This window comes from Colletotrichum tamarilloi, assembly GCF_030869305.1.
Source record: "Colletotrichum tamarilloi strain Tom-12 chromosome Unknown Scaffold_43.1, whole genome shotgun sequence".
Taxonomy (NCBI): Eukaryota; Fungi; Ascomycota; class Sordariomycetes; order Glomerellales; family Glomerellaceae; genus Colletotrichum; species Colletotrichum tamarilloi.
In genome coordinates this window covers 32,701-55,077 of record NW_026849426.1, presented here as the reverse complement: position 1 = coordinate 55,077, position 22,377 = coordinate 32,701, and the positions used below count along the sequence as shown (strand labels likewise).

The following is a 22,377-nucleotide window of genomic DNA, read 5'->3' as shown; positions in this document are numbered from 1 at the left end:
CTTCCATGTACACGCCCTTACCCCTTGTCCCTACGTCCGCAAGAGATGGGAGGGTGTCGACTGGGATTGCGTACGAGTTCATTCTGGCGGATGTGCGATGAGGCTTCCGCTGCAGCTCCTCCTTGACCCATGGTATGGGTATCGGACCCGAATCGATGCCAAGTCGCATATGGTACAGTCAAGTGCCCTAGGCGTATGCGTTCACGCTTCTCTCATATTCCGATTTGTGTTATAAAATTCGTCACTTCCTCGTCAACACTGCTGGTCACCGCTCCTCCGTGTTTCTTCACCTATATCACCCTGCCTGATATTGACGCTTCGACGTTGTCTTCGCACACCATCTACTACTCTGTTCACAGTGTAGCCTGGTCTCGACTCATCCACGGACGTAACGCCGACTCTCACCAAGCTATGTGCCACGCCGAAAACTATTAATCCTCGTGGTGGTGTTGATATTTACCTTGCGGCCTGCCCACTTCTTTCTTTCCTCTTTTCCATCAGACTAGCAGCCTTCCTTGGAAGACGATATGTCACATAATACGATCCTGGATAGCGATCCAGTCGGCGCAAACATGCAGCCGGCGCATGGCACGCTTGTCCATGGCGGGCGATCTCTCGACGGCCAGGAATACCAGCGAGGTGATCCGGTGGCCATCGTGGAGAACGGCACAGCAGAGGACCTTTCAGACGCGCTTCACATTCTCAACCTCCGGACCAACCAATGTATGCTCGTGCCTTTGAAGGCTGTCTGCTGGGTCCCGACTCACACTGAGCAACGATCCGGAACCACTTTCCTGCTTACATTGTACGGCCCGAGCCTGGATTTCCGCCGTTCCGTCTCAGAGCGCCCTCAGATGGGATATCGCGGTATCGCAACGCTCTTTGGCTCCTGTGTCTACGTTGGACGCGAGGTCATGCTGGAGGGTAACGCATCAAGAGTCAATCTGGAACCCGCCAACAGAGTCTCCTTGTTTACGGCCCAGTGGGACGCACTCTCACTCAGCACGGATGTGCAACAGCCTGCATTGACTCCTTCGGCATCCTCTTGCGCATCGTCCAGAAGCCCTTCTGAGTCGGGGGACGACGTTCCTCCTCCTCGGTTCTACCGTGTGCAAGGGCGTCGAGACTCTGCTATTGAAATTCGAGACCCTGATTCCCCCATTTACAAGTCATCTCTGGGACGAATGGTGCGCACCCTACCTTGAAAGCCACGGAGTTCCAGAACTTCAGCTGACCGCTCTTCAACAGTCCACTTCACCTAAGCCGTTCCACATCCCCACCGTATCTTTCGCAACGAAGCCCAACACTCGTATTATTGCTGAAGCACCGAAAGCTCGACCATACGGAAGCAGCACCTGGTCAGACTTAGAATCTGATGACGAGTTTAGCTTCGACATCTGTCCATCATTCAGCCTCGACCCTGCCTTTGCTGACAATCTGGACCTCTGCATTGGCGAACATCACATGGACGGCATGATTGCAGACGCCGATCTCCAGGTCAACTTTGTTTTTATGCCGCAGAACGAGAGTAGCAACTACGTGCCTGGACAACATGACCAGCAAAGGCAGGGTGCTAACGCTCAGGAGCCTCTGTGGGTCACGCAAGGCCTCAACACAGATAATGGCAATGCTTGGGATACCTTGCAGATGCCACCACAGCAGGTTCCGGAAATGCGGCAACCCCAGTTGCCAATGCCCCAGCGACAACAGGCGCTGCCCTCGAGGGCAGTCAGCCATGACGACTACTACGAGCAGTATCGCCTTGCGGAGGAGCAAGGCAGCTCTCACAGCCACAACGGACCCGTGGGCCATCATCCTCCGCAACCGGAAGCTGTTCACCTGCAAAATGACCCTCGCGCCAGCTACTTGCCTTCTCAGATTCCTCCTTCACACCCTTCTCAGCCCCTTCAAGATTTCCAAATGCACCCGCGGTATCCGGAACAGTCGAACAGACTCCCGATGCCAGGCCCCTCATTCCCTGCGCCTCAAGAGGTCCATGTTATCCAGAGCAACCGCCCCACATCCCGGCCATCATACCCCCTCCCGTTAAGCTCTTATAGCCCGGTACAAGAAGGCAGCTTGCCTTCGACTTCACAAAGTCAACAGCCAAGGCGTAGTCCGCGTCCTGACGACTCTCGCCCTTCAAGCACACGCGGGACGCCAGTCATGGCTCGCCGAGCACCAGCACAACCCGTTCATACGTTTACGCCGAGTGGAATCATCGATTCCTTCCGACAGAGCACACAAGCTCACATCAGCTCCTTGGAGAGTCATTGCGAGCAATTGCAGCAGAGCCAGACCAGCGATGACCAACTCCGTCAAGTGAACGAGTCGCTTCAAGCCGCTCGACGAAACAACGAGGAGTCTTTGCAGCTTCTCGGCCTGCTTCAGCCTATCACCGGTATCCCTTTGAAGGGCACAGAGAAGAGGCTTCAGTCGATCGCTGATCAGATCGTTGATGCAATCAAGAGCCTGCTTCCCGACGGCAGCGATGGTTCTGGCAAGACGATCGAACAGTTGGGCCAAAAAGTACAAAGCCTCAAGGAGTTCATCGAGTACGTTGAGGGAGTTCACCCTGAGGTGGTCAAGCGCCCGCAGGACCCCGCGACAGCATCTACGGACAAGAGCCAGACTGTCCCGGTCACGACTGCGAACCGGGTCCCCTCGGCTCCCGCGTCCGTTTCTTCTCACACCGCGGATGAGTCTGACTCCTGTCGCTGGGTAGACGGCCAGGCTACACCCCCGCCGGATCGATCCGCAGCAATGGCCTTGAATCGAGACCGCTCGCGCATGTTCCGGGACATGACTGCTGCTCATGGTCGTCGTCCCGAGCCTCGCATCAACACTGCTCCAGAGTACTATGCTCCTACCAGCTATAGCCAGCCGTCATCCCGAATCCACTCGCCGCTTGCTACGCATTCTGCGCCTGCGGAGCCTCCCCATGCGGCTGGTCACGGTTTCTTCCAACAGCCTCTCCCAACACAGATTCAACAAACGATGCCCATCGCCGACTTTGGGACCCCGCTGCAGGAGCGAAACATGCAAGCCTACCCGCCTCCCACCTCGGTCGAGATGATGCGACCGATGCAGCCCGTGTCGAGCCTTCCACCTCAGCACTACACAACGCAAGAAAACAACTTCTACCTGCGACCACCGCCACCAAACTGCCTGTACCCAACGACCGGAGCCGAAATGGCCCAGGCTGCCTACGCTCCGCGGTCGCCCGTGGGTTACCAGCCGGCCCCGGGCCCAGCGCAGAGCAACTACTACCAGGACATGCGGTCTGGTCTCCCGGACCGGCGAACGGTCCGCCAAGAGCGTCCTGCTCCCTATTCCCTCAACTATAGGGATCAAAGGCGACGAAGAGGAAGCCAGTGATGGGCTCCTTCGATTTCACACGAAATATTTTACACACGTATATAGATTGGGTTCCGGCTGGCTATTGTCTTTTTTTTGCCATTCGACTGTGTCGATGGTTCTTCTTTTTCTGCTTATCATCCTGGTTCTAGCTAGCGAGCATTTGATATCCTGCATGTTGTTATGGCGAGGCGTTCTCGGAGCGAGATCGATTGTTTCCCTGGAGCGAACTGGCTGCTGGAAGATGTAGAGATGTCATCTAAAACATCGCGGCCCTTTAATTTCTAACTACTAAGCATATTTCGAATGTTATGAACTTTTTGTTGTTTCTTCAGGAGGCGGAGGGGACGACGGGACATTGGGTTTACGAAGGACAATGTTCACGTTTGGCGAAGGAAATTGTTTGATATGGATTTGCTCGGGGTTGGCCATGGTAAAAGTTCATGATGTTTATAGAATGAATGACACATTACTCAATCAAAGACTGCCTTGCAATCATATGGTGATCTGGTATCCCCCAAGCTGGGCCCGAGTGGCATGAACAAGACGTGGCAAATCCTACCACCCGACCGCCGACTTCCTCAGGCTCCGAGACGCCAAGACAAGCCACTCTTCACGTGCACAACCACCGAACCGGCCGGCGGAAAGATATCAAGTAAAGCAGGTGAGCAGGTATCGATCGTCCACCGGACCGGGGGGTTTTGCGGTGGCCTGGCACGGGCCCCGCCCTCCAATCCGGGGTTTATCTGCTCCACTTAGCGGGAAGCCGGGATCTGCCCGGCTACGACAGCAACTGACGCAAGCTAGCGACCCGAATCGGTATTTCCTCCGGTCGCCGAGCCTTTCTCTGACTACAGCCGAAATCGAAGGTCCCGCCTGTTTCTGACGTTTCGCAGGAAACCCAGGAAGCTAGGAGAGGGGAAGGGGGAAAAGAGAAGGATTCTGGACCAGTGATTTGTTGGCGGCCTTGGAACGACCACTTGGACAATTCATGCCTCGGCAGGATCGCTACTTAGCGTGCCAAGGGGGATGCTCATGCATACACGTTCGGTCTCCGTTGAAGACAAGTGAAGAACAGTGGATTGTGAACCCCTCTTTCTCTCTACCTATTCACTAGTGGCTACGTGTTTCCCGTCCCCATGGTCATTCTTTCTGTCGGTGAGACGATTGAGGATGTGTTCTTTGGGGGTTTCTAGCTTAATCTATTCCGCTGACTTGATGCGATAGGCAGAGAGAAGCCCGGAAGTCGACGGATGTGGTTCCCATCCCCGCATAGGGATCCATACGGAAAACTCACCTCCCTATGCGGAGGTGGCCTTCTGAGGCCGGGGGACGGACGGGATGACGGGGACCCTTGCTCCGCCTCCTTTCATCGGGCATGATGAGACGTCGATGGGTGCGCCGAGGCAGAGACGGCGGTGACTTCCCGTGTTGGAAAAGGACTGAGTTTCCGGACGCCTATATAAAGACTCGAGAGATTCGACAACGTTGCCCACGGGAGAATACTCTACACGGATAAATTTCAGCGGCTGGCCTTGAATCATCCAACACCAAAAACCAACAAATCAGACTTCAAAACCTTTGAATAGCAAACGCATACAAAACAATGGCCATCACCAGAATCGGACTCATTGCGCTCGCAGACGGCCCTGCACAAGATGAGGCGGTGAAGAGGTTCAGCAACTTTGTCAACGACTGCAAAAAGGTAAATCCCAATATTTGGATCTACCCACCATGAAAGATCTGAGGAGACATGCTTTGCTAACTTTGTGGTTTTTCTTCGGGATCATTAGGAGGATGGCTCAACGTACCTCGTCGCCTCAAAGGCTAGCAAGTGCAAGGTTCTGACCGACGTCCCGGGTTCCCAGGCATGGTCCGTCGTTTACGAGATTACGTTTGCCAGCGAAGCGTTAGTACCCGCCTCCCCGTCTTCGTTCTTGAACGGAAACGCAAACTTGTGGCTAACCGACGATGTTGGTGATTAGGGATATGGAGTACTACCAGACCAAGGACCCCATCTACCAGGAGCTGATGAAGCAGGCTGCCGAGGGCAAGGCGACGGGCTTCATTGCTGTGTCTGCAGAGTTCTAGATGCTGGTCGTATAGATATCCAAATGAATTTCAACATGAGGTTATGAAGTACTGCTTTGCTGTTGAAACATCCATTCATTCATTGCTACGACGGCAGAAAGGCCCCAGGTATTCAATATGGCCTAGCATATCATTTTCCCTCCAGAAGATTAAAGGTTTTGTCTCCATTTTGAGGACCTTGTTACGATTAACTACCAGCGAAATGAAACTGGCCATTCAACGATGCTTTCTACCGAGCATCTCTGAGCACGTCATCCGGCATAGTAGCACGCTCCAGCTAGCTGCCATAGAGGGGCAGTAGGAAACATCTATCGATTTGGAGGCCTATTCAAATCGAAACCTCTGACCCTTGGAGAACCCAGGGCTCATAGTTGTAAAACCTACAACGTCATAATCTGGGGCAGCCCGGGGACCCAATACATTGCCTTCCCGAAGTCTTGGTAAGAGGTTTGTCACCAAACACTCCTTCTAGCACTCTCACAACGTATCTGGACTTCTATGACGTGCCTCGCTGCTATTTACAACCTTCAACGCAATCGGCAGCCGGGTTTCTCTCTGTCCATGCTCCAGTATAGTTGCAGGCGAAGCAACTTGGTCCCATGAAATGAACTTTGACATGCAATTATGTGGACTACTGGCCGGGCCGATGCCTAGATTCTACAACACTTGTTACTGGCATTCTGTCTAGACAGAAATACCATCGTTGGACGCAAGGGTCTATCCTTTCAATGATCACTATGCTCGCCGTAATGCCCGCCACCGTCTTCTCGTTAATGCTCAGCAGGTCCAAATGGTCCCTCTACCGAAGTTCAGATATCGATGCAACCCTGGCAGAGACGCGCCAGTGTAATCACCGTTATAGGGTAACCAAAACCTTTTGCTTTTGGGGAGTCTGGTGGAGGGACGAAATACAAGGAACCTGTTGAGCGTGAAACACACGTGCTCACGGACAGATTCCCCTAAACTCAAGATGCGACGGACTTGGTGTCTCGATAATGTCGAATTGATCACCTTCACAGAGCGTTTATCAAAAATGATACAAGACTTCCCTCATCTTATAAAGGTCAAAGCGACGAGGTGAAGTGATGATGAGGGTTGTCTTTCTTGCTCCAGATGATATGTAACTAAGAACTTTACCCGAAATCTTGACGTCGAAGGGGTATCGGAGAAGCTCAGAACGTCTAGATCTATAGCTGATCGTCAATGTCATCACCATCATCACCCCGATTTGGAATGTCGAGAAAGTAGAACTACTTGTAAACTATCAAAACACCTTCTCGAGTAATAATCACGCATGAAAAGTCCATCTACCATCATCAGTACCTAGACATGGCCATCCGTGACAAGGTCAAGAAGGTCAATCGACACAACAAAACCCGCTCAACCCCATCTCCCTCCCTCCAGCCCCCAGAGCAAAATTCCTCGACGGACAACCCCAAAAGAGGGGTGGCAACACATCGCGCTAACAAGAACCTCGGATGCAAGCTCAAGACAATGACGCCCCGAGATAGATCAAAACCTCCTCCACCCATCCAGCTTGACCATATCCAACTCACTCCTGTCGGAAACAACCCACCACCACGAAGTCTCTCCCAGAAGAAGCCAAGGCCGTTGAGAAGCCAACGCAAAAAGCCGACGTACGGTAAGCGTCATCATTGAACAGTACGCCCAACCGTTGCCCCGTCATCCGAAGTAGAATGAGTAAAGCAAACGCCCATCATTTCGTCTCATCGCCAACGGCCGGTCTTCACCGGCCTTCCGGGGGAAAGCCGTTCGCCCCCGGGATCCTATTCTAAACACTTCCACCGCCGCAACGACAACAGCATCGCCGCAAATGACCCAAAGAAGCTTTGGCACAATAGAGACTAGATGCACACGAATCAAACTCGGAAAGGTTTGGCCAAGTATCCTCATGTTCATCACCAGCCTCGGCGAACTTTGGAGAAAAAAGAAAACCTTCAACATGACGGTAACGCAAAATAAGAGCAATTCCGCCTCATCACCAACGACAAGAGACGCGGTATGGGGCCAGAAGGGTGGATGCCGTCGATGTTTCGAAGCAAAAAAACACCAGACGATATAGTTACAAAACAAACACAAAAAATGAGAACTCGAATAACCTCCGTCGCCAACAACAGCCCCGAAACCATCTCAATCCCGCCGGAGGGATACCTGTCTGCCAAGTGCTCACCTCGCTCACTCACCAAACTCACCTTCCCTAACCTCCCTCCCAAAGCTTAAGATTAAAAGACAGCCGAGGTCTTGAAACCAAAAACAGTAATCGATTCGTCGCCGACAAACAACACACAGACATCACCGTTCAGCAAAGCGCGTTAAAAAAGCACGAAAAAGGCCATGACGATCCAAATAAACATGCGTACACCCCAGCCATCAACATTTAGAGTTGCTCTCACTTACGACGAACCTTCAATCTCCGATCAAAATTACAGTTGTCAGTCTGTTTAGTGAACACCCGACCAGTTCATGCCCCCCCCTTCCCCCCTCCTTTCTCTTTCCCCAATCTCTCAGCTGGGACTTGGACCTTCATGAGCCGAGGCTTTAAGGGAGTCAAAACGAGACAACACAGAGAGAGGGAGAGAGAGGCGCAAGCTCTGGCCACCTATCTTCTCACATACCCTTCTCTCTCCTCTCATTTGTCGTATATACCTGTAGATATGTAAACCTCGGTGATTTGAAACGCAGCAAGCTCCCAATTCCGAGGTCCGTCCCAAGTTGGTATGTGCAGGATTTAGACTTTTTGGTGCCTCTCAATCCCACCGGCGCCGCGGATGATCTCCTACAACACATAAACCCGGAGCAACGTGCCCGGACTCGTAAAGAAAACAGTAATCGCCGACCCGATCGCCCGCGGATCTCCGCTCGGGAGTGGTCGCCCGGACATGAAGACGGGCGGGCATATCATTTGACGCGGCCGCTTTCCTTGGTGGAAACTCCGTCTTAAGTGAACACAGGGTTTCCTTTCGTCCACGGAATTTGGTTTCCGCACGATACTAGACTACGTGTTTCGATATGCTTGACAGAAAGGGGGCGACGATTCCCCCTAAGTTTAACACCATGATATCAAGGGTCCAACCTGCAGAACGCTATTGAACGTGTCTGTGTGTGAGTGCGCGGACAAAAGTGTCGCGCGCAGCCGCGGGGACCTCCAAACTAGGTAGGCTGGTAGGTAGCCCCGAGGCTGTCAACCCGTCGGGGACGTCGAACAAGTTCTGCCTGGAAACACTTGTTCGCGGACAGAATGAGTAGAGTTCGTTCCATTGTGGGGTCATCCATGATCATCCGTGCCATCACGCACGTTCGTGGTAAAACGCAGAGGTGAATCTTGACACTTGCAGCGCTTATGGGCACCACTTCAGGAAAGGATACATTAGACGAATGTACTGGCTTCAGTAAAGTTGAAGTTCTGTGCGAGGGTTCGCGAGAATGGCTCTCGAGAACAAGTCGGGCGCAATGCAACGCCCAGCGATGTAGAATCTCTCAGTCCACTTGTTGGAGCATTTGCCAAATTCAACGCACCGAGTCCGCCGGTTTCGGCACGGGATGAAAGGCTCTCTTCAGAGACGTTTCCGATGAAATTGGCAGGTCGCGCCATCACCGCCGACCGACTCCCGAACGCATCTCGATCGCAAGACCGGCCACGGCAACAACGGTTCCGGTTGCCAGCCATGCATTTGACTGGGGTCGCTGCGACGCCAACCCGGGTGCCAGTCGCCGCTCTGCCGCTTTCAGATGCCGGGAGAAGACCGGCGTGGGCATCGGCAGGATGCACAGTGGGGGCCCCACTGCTCCGTGACGGCGGGATGACTGATCGGGGTTCATCGTACGACGACTTTTTGGTTGCAAATCAAGCCGCCCTACCCATCCCCACCGCAAGAAATTTCACCAATGGCCTCCACTGCGAATATTTTGCATTCTCACGACAGTAAGACTAGAACGCGCACACCACGGGCGTCCCTTTCGGCATGAGTGGGGCGGACTTTGGTCGGAAGACATTCGGGTAGGTGATGACGGTTACCTTGTCTAGACCGCCGTGCGCTTGAGCCGCGGAAGGTGACTAGCATACCGTAGTGAATAAGGGTTGTCATGCTCATCTCTGGGCCTGCCCGGCGATACATTACCATTCTCGTAACTCACGAGGTAATGTAGCGATGAGGTATTTCTGTGGATGGGAGGTTGGTTGCTGCACTGCCTGCTCCAACCAAGGCTGGCGCTTTCGAAAGTTCTGATAACAGAATCCGATATCGTGTGGAGTCTGAACGCACTTCGTGATCGCAAATTCGACATGTTTGACTCGTGCGAATGTGAGCTGCCTTGGCAGCCACCTACTTTTTACTGCTGATGACTGTTAACCAACCGCAAATCGTTTTATAATGTGACGGAATAGGAAACCAGACTGACACATGATTTCTAGCCAGGTACGAGGGGAAAAGCTTGGCAAGCCATTGTTGCAGATCCGAGATCTGCTTCCCACCGTTGCAGCGTTTGACTGACAGGCTGTAGCCTAACTTGACCGAGGCAGATGCCCATGCGTGCCCTGGTTGATGATGCTTGGAGCTTAGCCAGGCATAGATGTGTCCACGATAGGGCATCGACCAATGCCTGACTGAGCGAAAGATACGGATACATAGGCAAACGAAACCATATCAGTGCTTGCATGCGAATCGTTTGGGGCGTGTTGCTTGTCGTACTGTCGCTTCCAAACCCTTGGCGGATTGGCCCACCTGAAAGAGACCAATTTTGTTGCCAACTCGTACCACAGTAAGTGACTTCTGTTCTAATGCGACAGGTCTCTTGGAAGTCTTTGCATAGATGCCCATGGAAATCTCAGAATCCATCCGGAGATAGCAACGGGGGTCAGGTCCACTCCCCCAAATATTTTGCAGACAGGGGCCGGTGGCGTGACTCGACAGTCAGACCGTTCTTGACTATCGCCCGGGCGTCGGCGAGTCTGCTCCGCAACCAGCCATTCAGCTGCCTTCCAAACATACCCAGGAAGGACGATTGAGGAACGTTGTAGATCGAGATTCAGGACCCATGGATGCAGAGTCGACCAAGAAAAAGACGATGCAAACAAGGCAGCGGGCTCGCGCATAGAGTCAGTCGGGCCACTTGTTCCGATCATGTCTCCAGCTTTCCGTTCGCCCAAAGAGTCAACCGTAATGTGACATTGTTGAGAGTACTTGCTCCCGTTCGTGAATATCCACACCACAGCGGCCTCAACTTTGGTGCCCTTTGTGAATTGGTCCTCCGGGAACGTGGGTATCACCAAAAGACGCCGCTCCGGGACCCGCTGCCGGGCGCCAAGACAATATCGGCATCCGTGAATATTCAATTCCGCAATCCCGCTTGCGAGTCTTCCCGGCCCCGGAATCTACTGTCACCTGCGTAGGTATGCAGCCAAAGGGACATACGGTCAGAAAACTTTGCTACTGGCGAACCCCACATGCCTCGGTTGTTGGAGCACTCAACTTGTCGATTTTGAGTGTGGACAGCGCGATCATGCGCCCCGACAATCCACCAGGGACGGGAAGACGTGCAACCCCGGTGCGTATCAGCTTTCAGATGGCGGTGCTGCATACGTCGTTCGGTACCCACGAGCTTGTCCTGGATGATGCGGAATCACCAGAGGAGGGACCCCATGTGAAGGGAAGCTGCCTAGCATGATGATGGTTCCTTAGCTTCTGAGCCGGCGTTCAGCACCTGGAATCCACGACCCGTCCGATATCTCAAGTTTGTGCGTTGTCAAGGTAGGTCTAGATACGGGCCGAGGGGTGAGACCAAAGACTGGAAACGTTCCGCCAGTATGCATATAGCTCAAAGCTTTAGCTAGAGTTTCGTGCGCTCAGATGACGTCGCTTGCATCCCAATTTCCTCTAGACACAAAGGGGAGGCATTGTGCATGTCATCGTGGCATAATAGTCTAGTTTGCCGGCTGCCATTTTCAAGGCGCGAAACTGCCTGTCCAGATCGATTTGGAAGCCTCGATACGTTGAGGGGGCTTGATTGGAAATCCTTCAGACCGACAAAGGTCGAGAACCAACACCAAATCAAAGTCGGTATCGTGTAGCGGGACAGCTCCAACGCCGCGCCGACAAGCAATGAGGCTCCAATGCGACCACACGTCATGCAGCCATTTTTGGTGGAGTCGAGCCTCGGCCGAACTGGAAATTAGCAGAGGCCGAAGTCCGCTTCTGGGCAGAAGCGTACCGATGGCCCTATTAACGCTCAGAGAAGCTGGTAGGGCGGATAGCGCCTAGAAGACAGCGGGTACACGGGCAGAAGAATCAGTGGTCTATCCGATGCTGACGATATCCCTGTTTCAGGACCTGGTGTGTAGGAGATGGTAGCAACCAAAAATGCATGTAGAACCGTGTACTGTCCCCAGCCCGCGTCCAGGTGCGTTGGTATCACGATGGCGGGGAGAGGAGGCGAATAGTCTAAGTGAGCCATTTTCAAGATTCCGGCTTCTCCCTTAGGCCCTTGATAGAAGACCCTGAAAGAAATGATTTAGGGGGTCATGAGGAGGTATCCGCGGGACGGGGACCAGGGGATCCCAAAGCTTTGGATCCCGATCTCGTGATGGATGGAGAGGGAAGTTTCGATGTCGCGAATGTACACTATCTGTACCGGATGGGAGGTTTGCGGCGCAGCCAGCAGACCGGGTTCAACTTGTCTGGATCTTAAACGGTAGGAGAAATACAAAATAGGAGGGCCAGGGTTTGGGGTCGCTGTTCTGTCGGTGGTTGAGAGTCTAAGTCGGAGGCCGAAAGGCCGCTTTCGTTGCCGAGAGGTGGCTGTTACTGGGCCCTGGCGGATGCAATTGGCTTATGATCGGCCCAGGATCGCCCGGGATAACTTTATGAAAGCTAATGCAGTCCAGACGGGGAGCGGGAGGCATCCGCTGGCTTGGGCGGGCTGCGCTACCTGGCGGATACTGATCCGAGCCAACCCTACTGTGAGGTTTTAGTGTGGTATAGTGTAAGGTAGGTAGGTAGCCCCGTGCTACGGATTGGGTGTGGCGGACATAAGATTATTGATAACATGTGGCCCTTGATGACAGCGGGCAGGCGGCGTCGCCATCATCAACAGACCAGACGGGGACGATTCAGGAGAAACAGGACGATCGTTGCCTTGTGAAGGTTCTGGGTTGATTTCAACGACGCAAACGGGCGCGCGTTGTGGAAGAATCACACCTCAGAAGCAGGTAGGCATTCGATAGCGGACCGTGCTATGCTGAGCTGAAGTTGATCGAAGGGCATTCATCAGAAACCCAAACCCATGCGGTTCCCGGGCGGGATTCAACGGCGGAGGGGATTCCCGACGGTCATGCGACGTGAAGAAGCTGCACGAAGATAGTGTAAACAAAGATTAAGATTCTGGAAGATGATGCATGGAGATAGATGGTAGTTTCGATGGAGACAAGATGGGACTGCAGAGGTACTCGGAGAATACAGCCCGGGATTGGACGTACTCGAAAACGGTACGTACAGGATCGGTGTTGAAATACCTACCTATATGATGCAGCTGCGCGTGTGAGCGGCACTTTCCTGAATGGGGTCAAGTGGATGCGGCACTTGACAGCAGTGTAGCCGATTAGTCAGTTAGGCCAGGATTTCCACTAAGCCATACAGAGACGCGGAGATGACCCATCGGCATTTATGCGGTGGAGGGAAAGAACCATCTTCTAGAAAAATTCGACAGTCCCACGATGATTCCACCTCGTCGTTATGAAAGGGGGGGTACACGAGCGAGGATGAGGTCACGACCGACGGACAATGTTCCGCTCTTTGGGTGGTGCTTCCGCTGCACTGCACGTTATCTGTTTTGTACGGAGTAGCGTCCACGGAATGGGGTTTGTTGGAAAAAAAAAAGGTAGGTACCTCCTAGCATAATGGTGGGTGGGATGCGGCTGCTACTGTATTTCTCCGTACTCCGTGCTACCAGGTAATACCAAAGCACCTAAGGTACATACTGCGTAATTTCTCGATGTTGTGTAATCAATGTCGGGGATGATTGGTTGTCTCTCCCTCAAACCATCTATCCCACCCAGTCCGGCGATTAACTAAGCTTTTTCTGCTCCTCCGCCGTGAGATTTCTAATTCGTCCCATGTCAAAGCCGATTGGAGTCGGCGACGGCGTCAGCCACAGACCGATGAGACAGAGCCCGCTGTTGGCTGCTTATTACCGCCGCCCACGAGGTGGTTTTGACGGCTCGCCGTGGTTTTTTTTGTAGATACCTAGGATACTCCCTGCTAGTGCTGTCGAGATGTCATCTTTATGGCAGCTTTATTGGGCTGAAGCCATACTTCTCTCTGAGGACACTATCCTGGTCGAACCCTGATGGCTCGGTTTACCAAGGGCACGACCCAGTGCGACGGGTGTGTCAAGTCCGATCGCGATGAGCTTGAAAACCGGCTGGATGGTGCTATAGTCTAGGTAGTTGGTGAACGAGAGTTCACGTAGGTGGTATTACTGTGTATGTGGTAGACCCGAACGTGATTGTCGGTAAGCAACCACTTACACGGAGATGTTATCTCCGCTCCGTGGATCTACGCCCCAGGCCCGATCGGCATGGGGGAACGGAAGACAACACAATGATGCTAACGTTACGTGTGATTATCATAACGTGCCTGAAGGGAACAATTGTCTCACCCCCTGGAGACAGTCCATAGCAATGCAGTGTTCCATTGAGTAAGGTATCCAGCCTCATGATTGGGGGGTTGTCTAAGGTAGATGAGTCACAACGGGCATGCCATGCGGTTATAGTGACTGAGCAGCGGACATGAGCGAGAAGAGAGAGTTGCAGCAAAACTACCTTAGGTGCTTAGCAGAATTGATAGTTGTGAGGGGCATGTCCACTATTTCGTTGAAAGCATCCATCGCGCTTGTGGTCACAGGAAGGAAGAATCTGCCAGTTAAATCCGGCGGGAATACCTCGCCGATTACCTGAGCGTTATCTACGTAGTACCTTAGTTACCTTAGTCCGGGCCTGGCCCACCAAAGACCCACCTCTGCACACCTTTACCTCAAGTGGGACACACCGATGCGTGCCTGATCCTCCTCCCCGGCCTGTTGGCACCCACGCACCACACACCACGCACCCACGCACAGCACCTCATCCACGCCCGCGGTTGTTTCCCGCTTTGCATCTCCACGACAAAGTAGCCTAATTTTGCCCTAGCTGACGGTTTGCCCTAGGCACCTGGGGCTTTTGGTCCGGGCAAAAATGATCTCCATTGCTTATTCTCGCCCTCCTCCGCCCGGGCACCGTTTCGGGAACCTATACGGCCAACCTGACAAGAGCAAGGGACCGACAGCTTGGGCGCAGCCACACCGCACATGAGGTGGTGACGAGACAGCATCTCGTACTCGTACGGATACCGATGCAGCTACCCCGGATGAGAACGACGTCCTGCGTTTCTGTACTCCGTCCACACTCTTAAACCAACTGAGAAGGACACACTACTTATTCACACATGGAAGCTTCGATCCTTGGCACATGGGCCACGGCTGGAACAACATGGCAGCTGGAGCAAAGACGCAGGGAAGTAAGCAAGTGGGTGTCAGCCCTCCACCGCCCACGTTCTCAGACATCAGAAAGAACCCAAAGATCCCAGAGGCAAGGATCCCAAGCAGGAAGCAGCCACGGTATAGATCACTCGAATGGGCGGTGGCGGGTGAGGATTATTGGGACTTGGGGCAGCTGCCTTCAACAGTTGTTGGTTCTCATATTCCACATGGAAGGGATGGATCATGGCAACCACTTCGGATAGCAGTCTAGGTATCTGCCTACCGCCACCACTCCCGTGCCTCTACTTTGGTTCAGCCTGATGCATTGCAACTTGATCCGCCGCAAGTCCATCATCACCATTGTATCTTACCATCGCCGACCATCTTCGCATGAATCTTGACCCCATGCCGACGCCTTACAGCTCAAGCTCAAACCAACCCTTGGTCACCTCGAGCTGGCCTTGCGAGCCTCTGCTCCGTGCGGTACAGAGCACACCTCAACAGCTCTCTCGACTCTCGAGTCCCTTCTCACGGCACTGTGCCTCACGAGACCAGTCTTGGCGGCTTGTCGACGGTTGACCGTGAACCTACCTACCACCGGCGGAGGAGCGGGCCACAGAGCGGCCTCGCTACCTTGAATCTTGTCCGTGCTCCGCAATCTCTCCGCGCACCATCGGCGAATAGGCTGTCACCCTCCGTTCCAACTCTCAACTTTTTCCTCATCGCCGCCGGACTTTTGTAGCAGTCCACCTACCCGACCCTTTCCTTTACGATCGATCAACAACGAACCGTTGGCTCCGCCTGCCGCCGTGGGAGTGGCCAGCGGCCGAGGCCCTGTCGGCAGAGAAACATCATCGCGGCTCTTAATCGTTGACTTTGAATTAGAGTTTGCTGCTCGAAACTAGACGCCATGACGTCTTTACACTCTTTACACCCTCGGACGGTGTCATGGTATCAGACGGGTTTGATGGTGGACTCAATCCCACTGCACGCTCCCGCCGCATAGAGTGCTGCGCTGGCCAGAAGTTTGGCCTGAAGTATCTCTTCTTCCTGTCGTCAGTCGACCTCGAACAGCCTGCCTTAAGCTGCACCGCCTGTGAGCTCCCACAGAGTTCGCGGTCAGGTACAACCTGCCTTCTATGCAGCTCGCCGAAGCATCGTCGACCTCGGCCGACTGGTAGCTACCGCTCTTGGCGCATATCAGACTTTGGCACGCACCGACAGCATGGGATCTTTTCACCATGGAATGAATTAGGACGACACAAAAGTCCGCCCGCGGCGACCATCCCACGCGAGGCTGTCGGCACCGTTGGCCTCAAAGAGGAAGTCCCTGCATGGATGGGAGCTCGAACGTCTGCCACTGTCTGTTCTCCGAACCTGTCCTGCAGGCATTCGACTCTTCAACTGACACGGTCGAGCCCTATCGGCAAGGGACGTTTTTGCACCTCGCAAAGATGAGTTAGTTCTCCCGGCGGCACCTCGTCAACTACCCGTCGGGCATACGAGAGCCGTTGGATCAATTTAGGCCCCGGATAGGAGAACAGGAGAGCATTGAGACCGTGTTAGTACCTGTAAGGCGTAGGTATCTGGGCAATGCGACAAATTTGGACAGGTTTTGGCCCAACCCAATGGTTATGGTCCATCATGATTCATCGACCCTGGCACCCTGTCGATTTGCCCAAATTGGCATTCCCAGTCAGGGACCAACCAGGCATAGCAATGCCAGTTGGCAGACTCGGTCTCTGGCGTCATCAATTCAGTCATGCCTTGTCGTCTTGTCTCCATTCGAGTCCAGAACCTCTCGAGGATCGTACAGTATGACGGCTCCGAGCTACTGATCTAGAGCAGTAGAGTCGCGGTATCGTCGATGATGAACGCGCAGCAAAAGTCAAGACCCCGCCCTCGGCGCCGGCCTCGTCAACAGGCCGGAGTCTTGGCATACGGGGTTGCAGTTTACCCTGATCGCCCCGTCAGCGGCCCCGTCAGATTCCGCCGCATGCACAAATCGAGAAAATTTAGGATTATGAACAACCCGGTGTTGGTCATCGGACTCACTGCATTGAACCTTGGCCAGGTGTCGTGCTCGAAGGCGTCCGCGGCTCAGCGATGTTGGCATGGTGCGGCGCAACGGAAGATACACAGCTACATGTTCACACCAAAAACGGCCAGATCGAATCTACAGTTACGAAGTCAGAGAGAGAAAGAGACAAGAGACGTTGGGGTCAACATGGCTTCACCGTCCCGAACGGACGGGTGGGGTTTGCAAACAGAGAGCAAGTAAGACATGAGCACACTCGAAAGAGAGACACAGAACAGATCGGGTGGTTTTTTTCTTGTCAGTCTCGGAGCGATTTGTCTGCCTGGGCGTGTGTCTCTCCCGTGTCTTCGTCGACCATCTCGTTCCATTCCTTGGGCCCATCACCCATGCAGAGCTTACTCAGGTTCGGGGACTTGTGAACCTCCACTCCCGAAGTCTCTGGAGGTACCGATCAGTCACAGTCACAGGAGCGGACCCGCTCAACCTGCCTTACCTACCCCTTGAAGGTTGACAGCAACATTGCGGGCCTTGTCCTCGCGCAACCCACTTTCATGAGGCGTACACTCGGCTTGGTTCCTACCAAGTAGCGTTCCGTTCACGATTTGTCGAGTGTTCCCCGAGGCAAATGGTCCAGACTCGGCCCATGTCAACATACTCGCAGCATCATGTCATCTTTTGTTCATGATCAAGCCTCATTGCTTGGAAAGATCCCATCTCTTGATCCCGGCAGAGTTGTGGGTGACCCTGCTTGCTGGATATAAGATGTGGTCGGCTGTTCCGTCTGATTGGGATCCCCCTACACCAGAGTCAGAAGCTATTCATGTTTCGAATCGGGGACCTTGATCAACATCACAGTTCTAACTCCGCCGACCTGACGTCGATACCTACTCTGCATACCTTCAGCTTCAGCGATCTGGTGTAAATGATTCTTTTTTAAAAAGACCATCTCGGCCCAGAAATATTCCATCGATCCAGACTGTTCATTACCTCCAAGGCAACAACATTACCTCTAGTCGAAATAAGAACCCCTAGGTCTCATCTTACACACCAAGATTGAAGAGAATCATATCTTGTTACACCAACAAGCAGCCTAGAAAGACAAGCCATCCACCACCACGTCCACACATCCTCTCCCGCGTCCACCCGCCCGCAAAAGCATTTAAGGACTTTGGTGACGAATAAGAGAAAAAGGAGATCAAGAAGAACGAAAGGCCCCAAGAGCCTGGATCAGCACATAGCACACAACAGGGTCGGCAAACAAGATCCGCTCGAGACACGTCCGCCATTCTGCAGTCAGCAATCCGCCGTATCAACAGCGGGAAGCAGCAACAAATAAGCCATACTTTACACAAGCAGCGACCGGCTTGCAAATCAAATCCCAATCCCTATCCCTATCCCTATCCTCGCCGTCCAGTTCTCTGAACTCCGCAGCGGACTTTACCTTCTCGCGGCTAGCTCTTGGGACCAGAAAGAAAAAAGGCTGCTAGCGCGCTGCTACTACCAGCTACATCCCACAACTTAGCTACGTACCGGACGTACTTTTGATACACGACGGTCGCCAGTTGACCACACACACTCTCCAAATTGAGCACAAAACGGAACCAGGATCCTTCTTGAGGCCGTCTCATTTTCATAACTACTGGGCCCGCCCGCGCACTCGGACATAAAGACGTCGCCGACCGTTAATGCCACCCGCAGCAGACCAGGCCAGCGAACCCACACCCACGCCCACGCCTACACCACCGCCTACCTATTCGTAAGGTACCTACCTGGTCCTACGAATACCTAACGCACCGCATCCGCACTCGCTCCAGCTCCAGCTCCAGTTCCAGCTCCTCCAGCAGCAGACTCTCCCCGACAGAACTCCCCTAGTCTGCCCTGTCTGCCCTCCACTGTACCCGTCGTACCGCCGTACTTGCATCGTAAAAGGTACGGGGCAAAGTACCGCACCAAAGCAACCAGCATCAGCACCAAGCACCCGCAACGCACACACCCACCCCCCCTGCCTGTCCTCTCCTCTCCTCTCTCTCCTCAACCTCCACTGCTTGCTTGCTCTGCCCTCCTTAGCATTGCGAGCGACCGAACTCTATCAACCCCAAAAGCTTCCGAGGCCTTTTCCCTGTGCATCACATAATCTCGCGCGCGCACATTAGACGCACCCCGTCTACTCCCCGTCGTCTCCCCGTTGTTGCTCGACATTAATAATTTGTCTACGCCCTCCATCCCAGTACCTTGCCGTGCTTACTGTCCCGCCCTCTTGACCCTAGCGCCGCGGACTCTTGGCTGTGTCATCCCGACTCTTTTACCTTTTTGGTTGATTCTTCCTTTGACTGGGTCGACTTCGTTCTCGCTATCCTATATAGTTCACTTACACGCCTCTCACCTCCCTCACCCACAGACTTATACGCACTTTGCCCCTCGGTCTACATCAACAACATCTTCCTCTTCCACACATCGCCACACCTTATCCTTCCCTCCTACTACTACCACAACAACAACAACTACTACTACTACTACTACTACTACTACTACTACTACTACTACTACTACTACTACTACTACTACTACTACTACATACTACCCCATTAACTAGTAATCATTCACCACCACAATGGGAAGCGGCCTACCCACACCTCCCTTGGAGGACCAAAAACCCAGAAAGAGCTCCTCCAGCTCCAAGTCTATCAAGCCCAACCGCCATACTGCCAAGCGCGCCAGCCCTCACAACGCGACACAACATCACGATCATAGCTCTCAAGCTATGTCTGCCGATGGACGTCACAAGAGGGTATGGAAGGCTTGCGAAAGGTGTCGTATGAAGAAGACCAAGGTAAGCAGCACTAGCACACCCAACCTCATGGTCACTTCCATCCTGACTTGGACTCCACTTAGTGCGACGGCGAATTCCCCTGCAAAAGGTGTAAGGACGATGGTCTCGTTTGCACCGCCGGCGTTCGCAAGAAGACGGAATACAAGCAGCTACCCAGAGGCTACGCCGAAGTTCTCGAGCACACCCAATTCGCCCTCATTGCCACCGTCCATAAGTTGTACTCCATGGTTAGGAACCAACAACAATGGGACCTTGGCGAACCCGAGCTCAACGATAGAGGACAGCCTGTCATCCACAACATTGCCCAGAAGCTTGGATGCATCCGCCCGAACAGCGATATCGACTTGCCAGTTCACTCGGTGTTCCCTGAGGATGAGGCGGGCTTGGCCGAGTTGGCGCGCCAACTGGAGGAACAGCAAAAGGAACGCGATGTTGAGAAGGCCATGAAGGTCGAGGTCGATTCTAACTCAAGTTGCGAGCGTTCAGACCGCGCAAGCTCTTCCGACATTGATCACTCGGAATTCGAGGCCGACTACCGCAAAGCTGTCTTTGGCGGCCACAACAACCCCATGACCATGTCTCCGCAAAGCTTCTCTACCGGATACACTGAGTTCGACGTAGACTCAGTTGCCTCGCCCATCGATCCCACCGCCGCCATGTTTCAGCAAAATCAGTCCCCGCCCATGAACGCTTACCAACAATGGAATATGCCCAGACAATCAGCACCCTCTTCAATGGATCTCGCTCAGCAATTCTTCCAACATCCCGGCGCTCTCACCAACATGGACATGCTTAACCAAGGCCTGATCGAGTCAGAATTCGGCACCATCAAGCCTCACGTTCTTAACTGTCCGAATCCGGAAGTGATGATGGGAATGGGCGACCCGATGATCTACGGGGGCTATGACGGCGAGCCAATGCGACTGTAACCCCAACATTCCAGTCACTGAGCATTTCGAGTACGGATTATGAGTTATAGAGTTGGGGCTTTCGGTCGGGCCACGGCCATCAGGCGCACAGAAGACATTGGGGTCGTGGGATTTTGCGAATTTATGGGCTATTCAATGATACACCGCGAAGGCGTTGCTTTTTCTGGGAAAGGACCCTCCCCACATCTCGCGAGAGAGAGAAAAAGGCGTTTGACGGTTTTTTTTGGTGGTTTGATTTTTTGTTTTGTTTGGTCAAACTCGGATGAGGTTAATCGCCACCGTTCAAGGTATTTGGGGGGCAATAGTGAGCGGGAAACGGCCTTTAGGAAGAAGGATTTATTAGCATTGAGGCGAACGATTTTTCACGTTGCAACGACACCAAAAATCGAAACCATTGTATCAACTTTTTTCTGAACTCGTGTCTACTCTATTTCTTTTGCTTGTGTGATTTCCTCTGGGATGAGCTTTAGAGAAAAGGTTTATCGTACCGACCACCCCTCCTTTCAGAGAGTTGGGACGAGGACAAGCTTGCATAAAGCTGAACCGTGGGGGGGGGGGGGGCGAGAGGTCAAAGTATCTCTTCCATCCCCCAATGTAAAAAAAAAAAAAAAACAGATATACTCACAATAGCACCACTCTTCGAGTCAACAGAACTCTTTTTTCCCCCCCCCCTTCTACCCTCTTGCCAAGTTTCTCAACCAATGAAGTTTTTTCTGTTGTGGCCGTTCTTCGATCGTGCAATCTCTTCCTAATTCGGATTGTAAGACAAACAAGAGTCCGTGAGACTTTTCTTCAAGCTCAGGTCGGCGAATGCCCCAAAACCAAGTAACTCTGTAACCTCGTCATAAATCATTGTAATTTTTTATTTTTTTCATTTTTTGCAGCTAGCTAGTTTTGCCGACTGGCTCCTCCTCCTCCCCTTGCTGTAACCTCCCAGGTTTTGACTTCCACGCGTGTAGAACTATGGGAGGGCATGACGCTACAAAAAAAAAAAAAAAGAGAGAAAAAAAGACGGTGACAAGAAACTCTGAAAAAGTCTACTTGTCTCTTGTCTCACACTCTACTATGCTGGCACTACGCTACACTACCCTGACCTGATCCCCGGATATGGAACGAACTGCTACCAAAAAATTACCCTCTCTAATGTACGCAGTAGGCCGGCCATTGGAATCGGCGACGGCATGCTACGCTACCGTATCAGCGGGCACCCTGCGGCCTTGCCTGCCCTGTGCCCGCTCGGCTTACACACTCTCTCTAGTCTCTAGGTATGCCCGCAGCGCAGCCCAGAGAAGAATCTTAAAAGAGAATCTTGGGTTTTTGTTGCTTACCAGGAGCCAGCTCCGTCGGTCAAGCCAGCGCCCCCCCCCCCCCCCCCCACCCCCCCCCCCCCCCCCCCAACCCCCTCCCCCCCCCCCCAAAAGAAAACAAAAGAAAACTTTGGGTTTTTTTTTGTCTCCGGGGCCCCGCCCCCCGCGCAAACCCCCGCCCCCCCCCCCCCCCCCAATTTGCCCTGCGAGCATGCCAATTTTGTTGCTCTCAGGGTGACCGACGCTGCGACCGACGCCCCGGAGGGTTTGGAGCGAATGCGACGCTCAGAGTTG

At 53.3% G+C, this 22,377-nt stretch overlaps 4 protein-coding genes across 4 annotated transcripts; all 4 read left to right on the top strand.

Annotated features, from left to right (window-relative positions):
• Positions 1-527: 527 nt before the first annotated feature.
• On the top strand, positions 528-3,378 carry CTAM01_09969 (uncharacterized protein; the record flags this gene model as incomplete). The annotated part of the gene is made up of 2 exons (XM_060525985.1): positions 528-1,187; positions 1,249-3,378. The coding sequence occupies 2 exons, from the start codon at positions 528-530 to the stop codon at positions 3,376-3,378; spliced, it is 2,790 nt and encodes a 929-aa protein (XP_060379313.1).
• Positions 3,379-4,963: 1,585 nt separating this feature from the next.
• Positions 4,964-5,448, top strand: CTAM01_09968 (uncharacterized protein; the record flags this gene model as incomplete). The annotated part of the gene is made up of 3 exons (XM_060525984.1): positions 4,964-5,062; positions 5,151-5,266; positions 5,343-5,448. The coding sequence occupies 3 exons, from the start codon at positions 4,964-4,966 to the stop codon at positions 5,446-5,448; spliced, it is 321 nt and encodes a 106-aa protein (XP_060379312.1).
• Positions 5,449-14,968: 9,520 nt separating this feature from the next.
• Positions 14,969-16,234, top strand: CTAM01_09967 (uncharacterized protein; the record flags this gene model as incomplete). The annotated part of the gene is made up of 4 exons (XM_060525983.1): positions 14,969-15,146; positions 15,402-15,622; positions 15,865-16,075; positions 16,125-16,234. 4 exons carry the CDS (start codon positions 14,969-14,971, stop codon positions 16,232-16,234), a joined length of 720 nt encoding a protein of 239 aa, XP_060379311.1.
• Positions 16,235-19,628: 3,394 nt separating this feature from the next.
• On the top strand, positions 19,629-20,776 carry CTAM01_09966 (uncharacterized protein; the record flags this gene model as incomplete). The annotated part of the gene is made up of 2 exons (XM_060525982.1): positions 19,629-19,847; positions 19,910-20,776. 2 exons carry the CDS (start codon positions 19,629-19,631, stop codon positions 20,774-20,776), a joined length of 1,086 nt encoding a protein of 361 aa, XP_060379310.1.
• Positions 20,777-22,377: the final 1,601 nt, after the last annotated feature.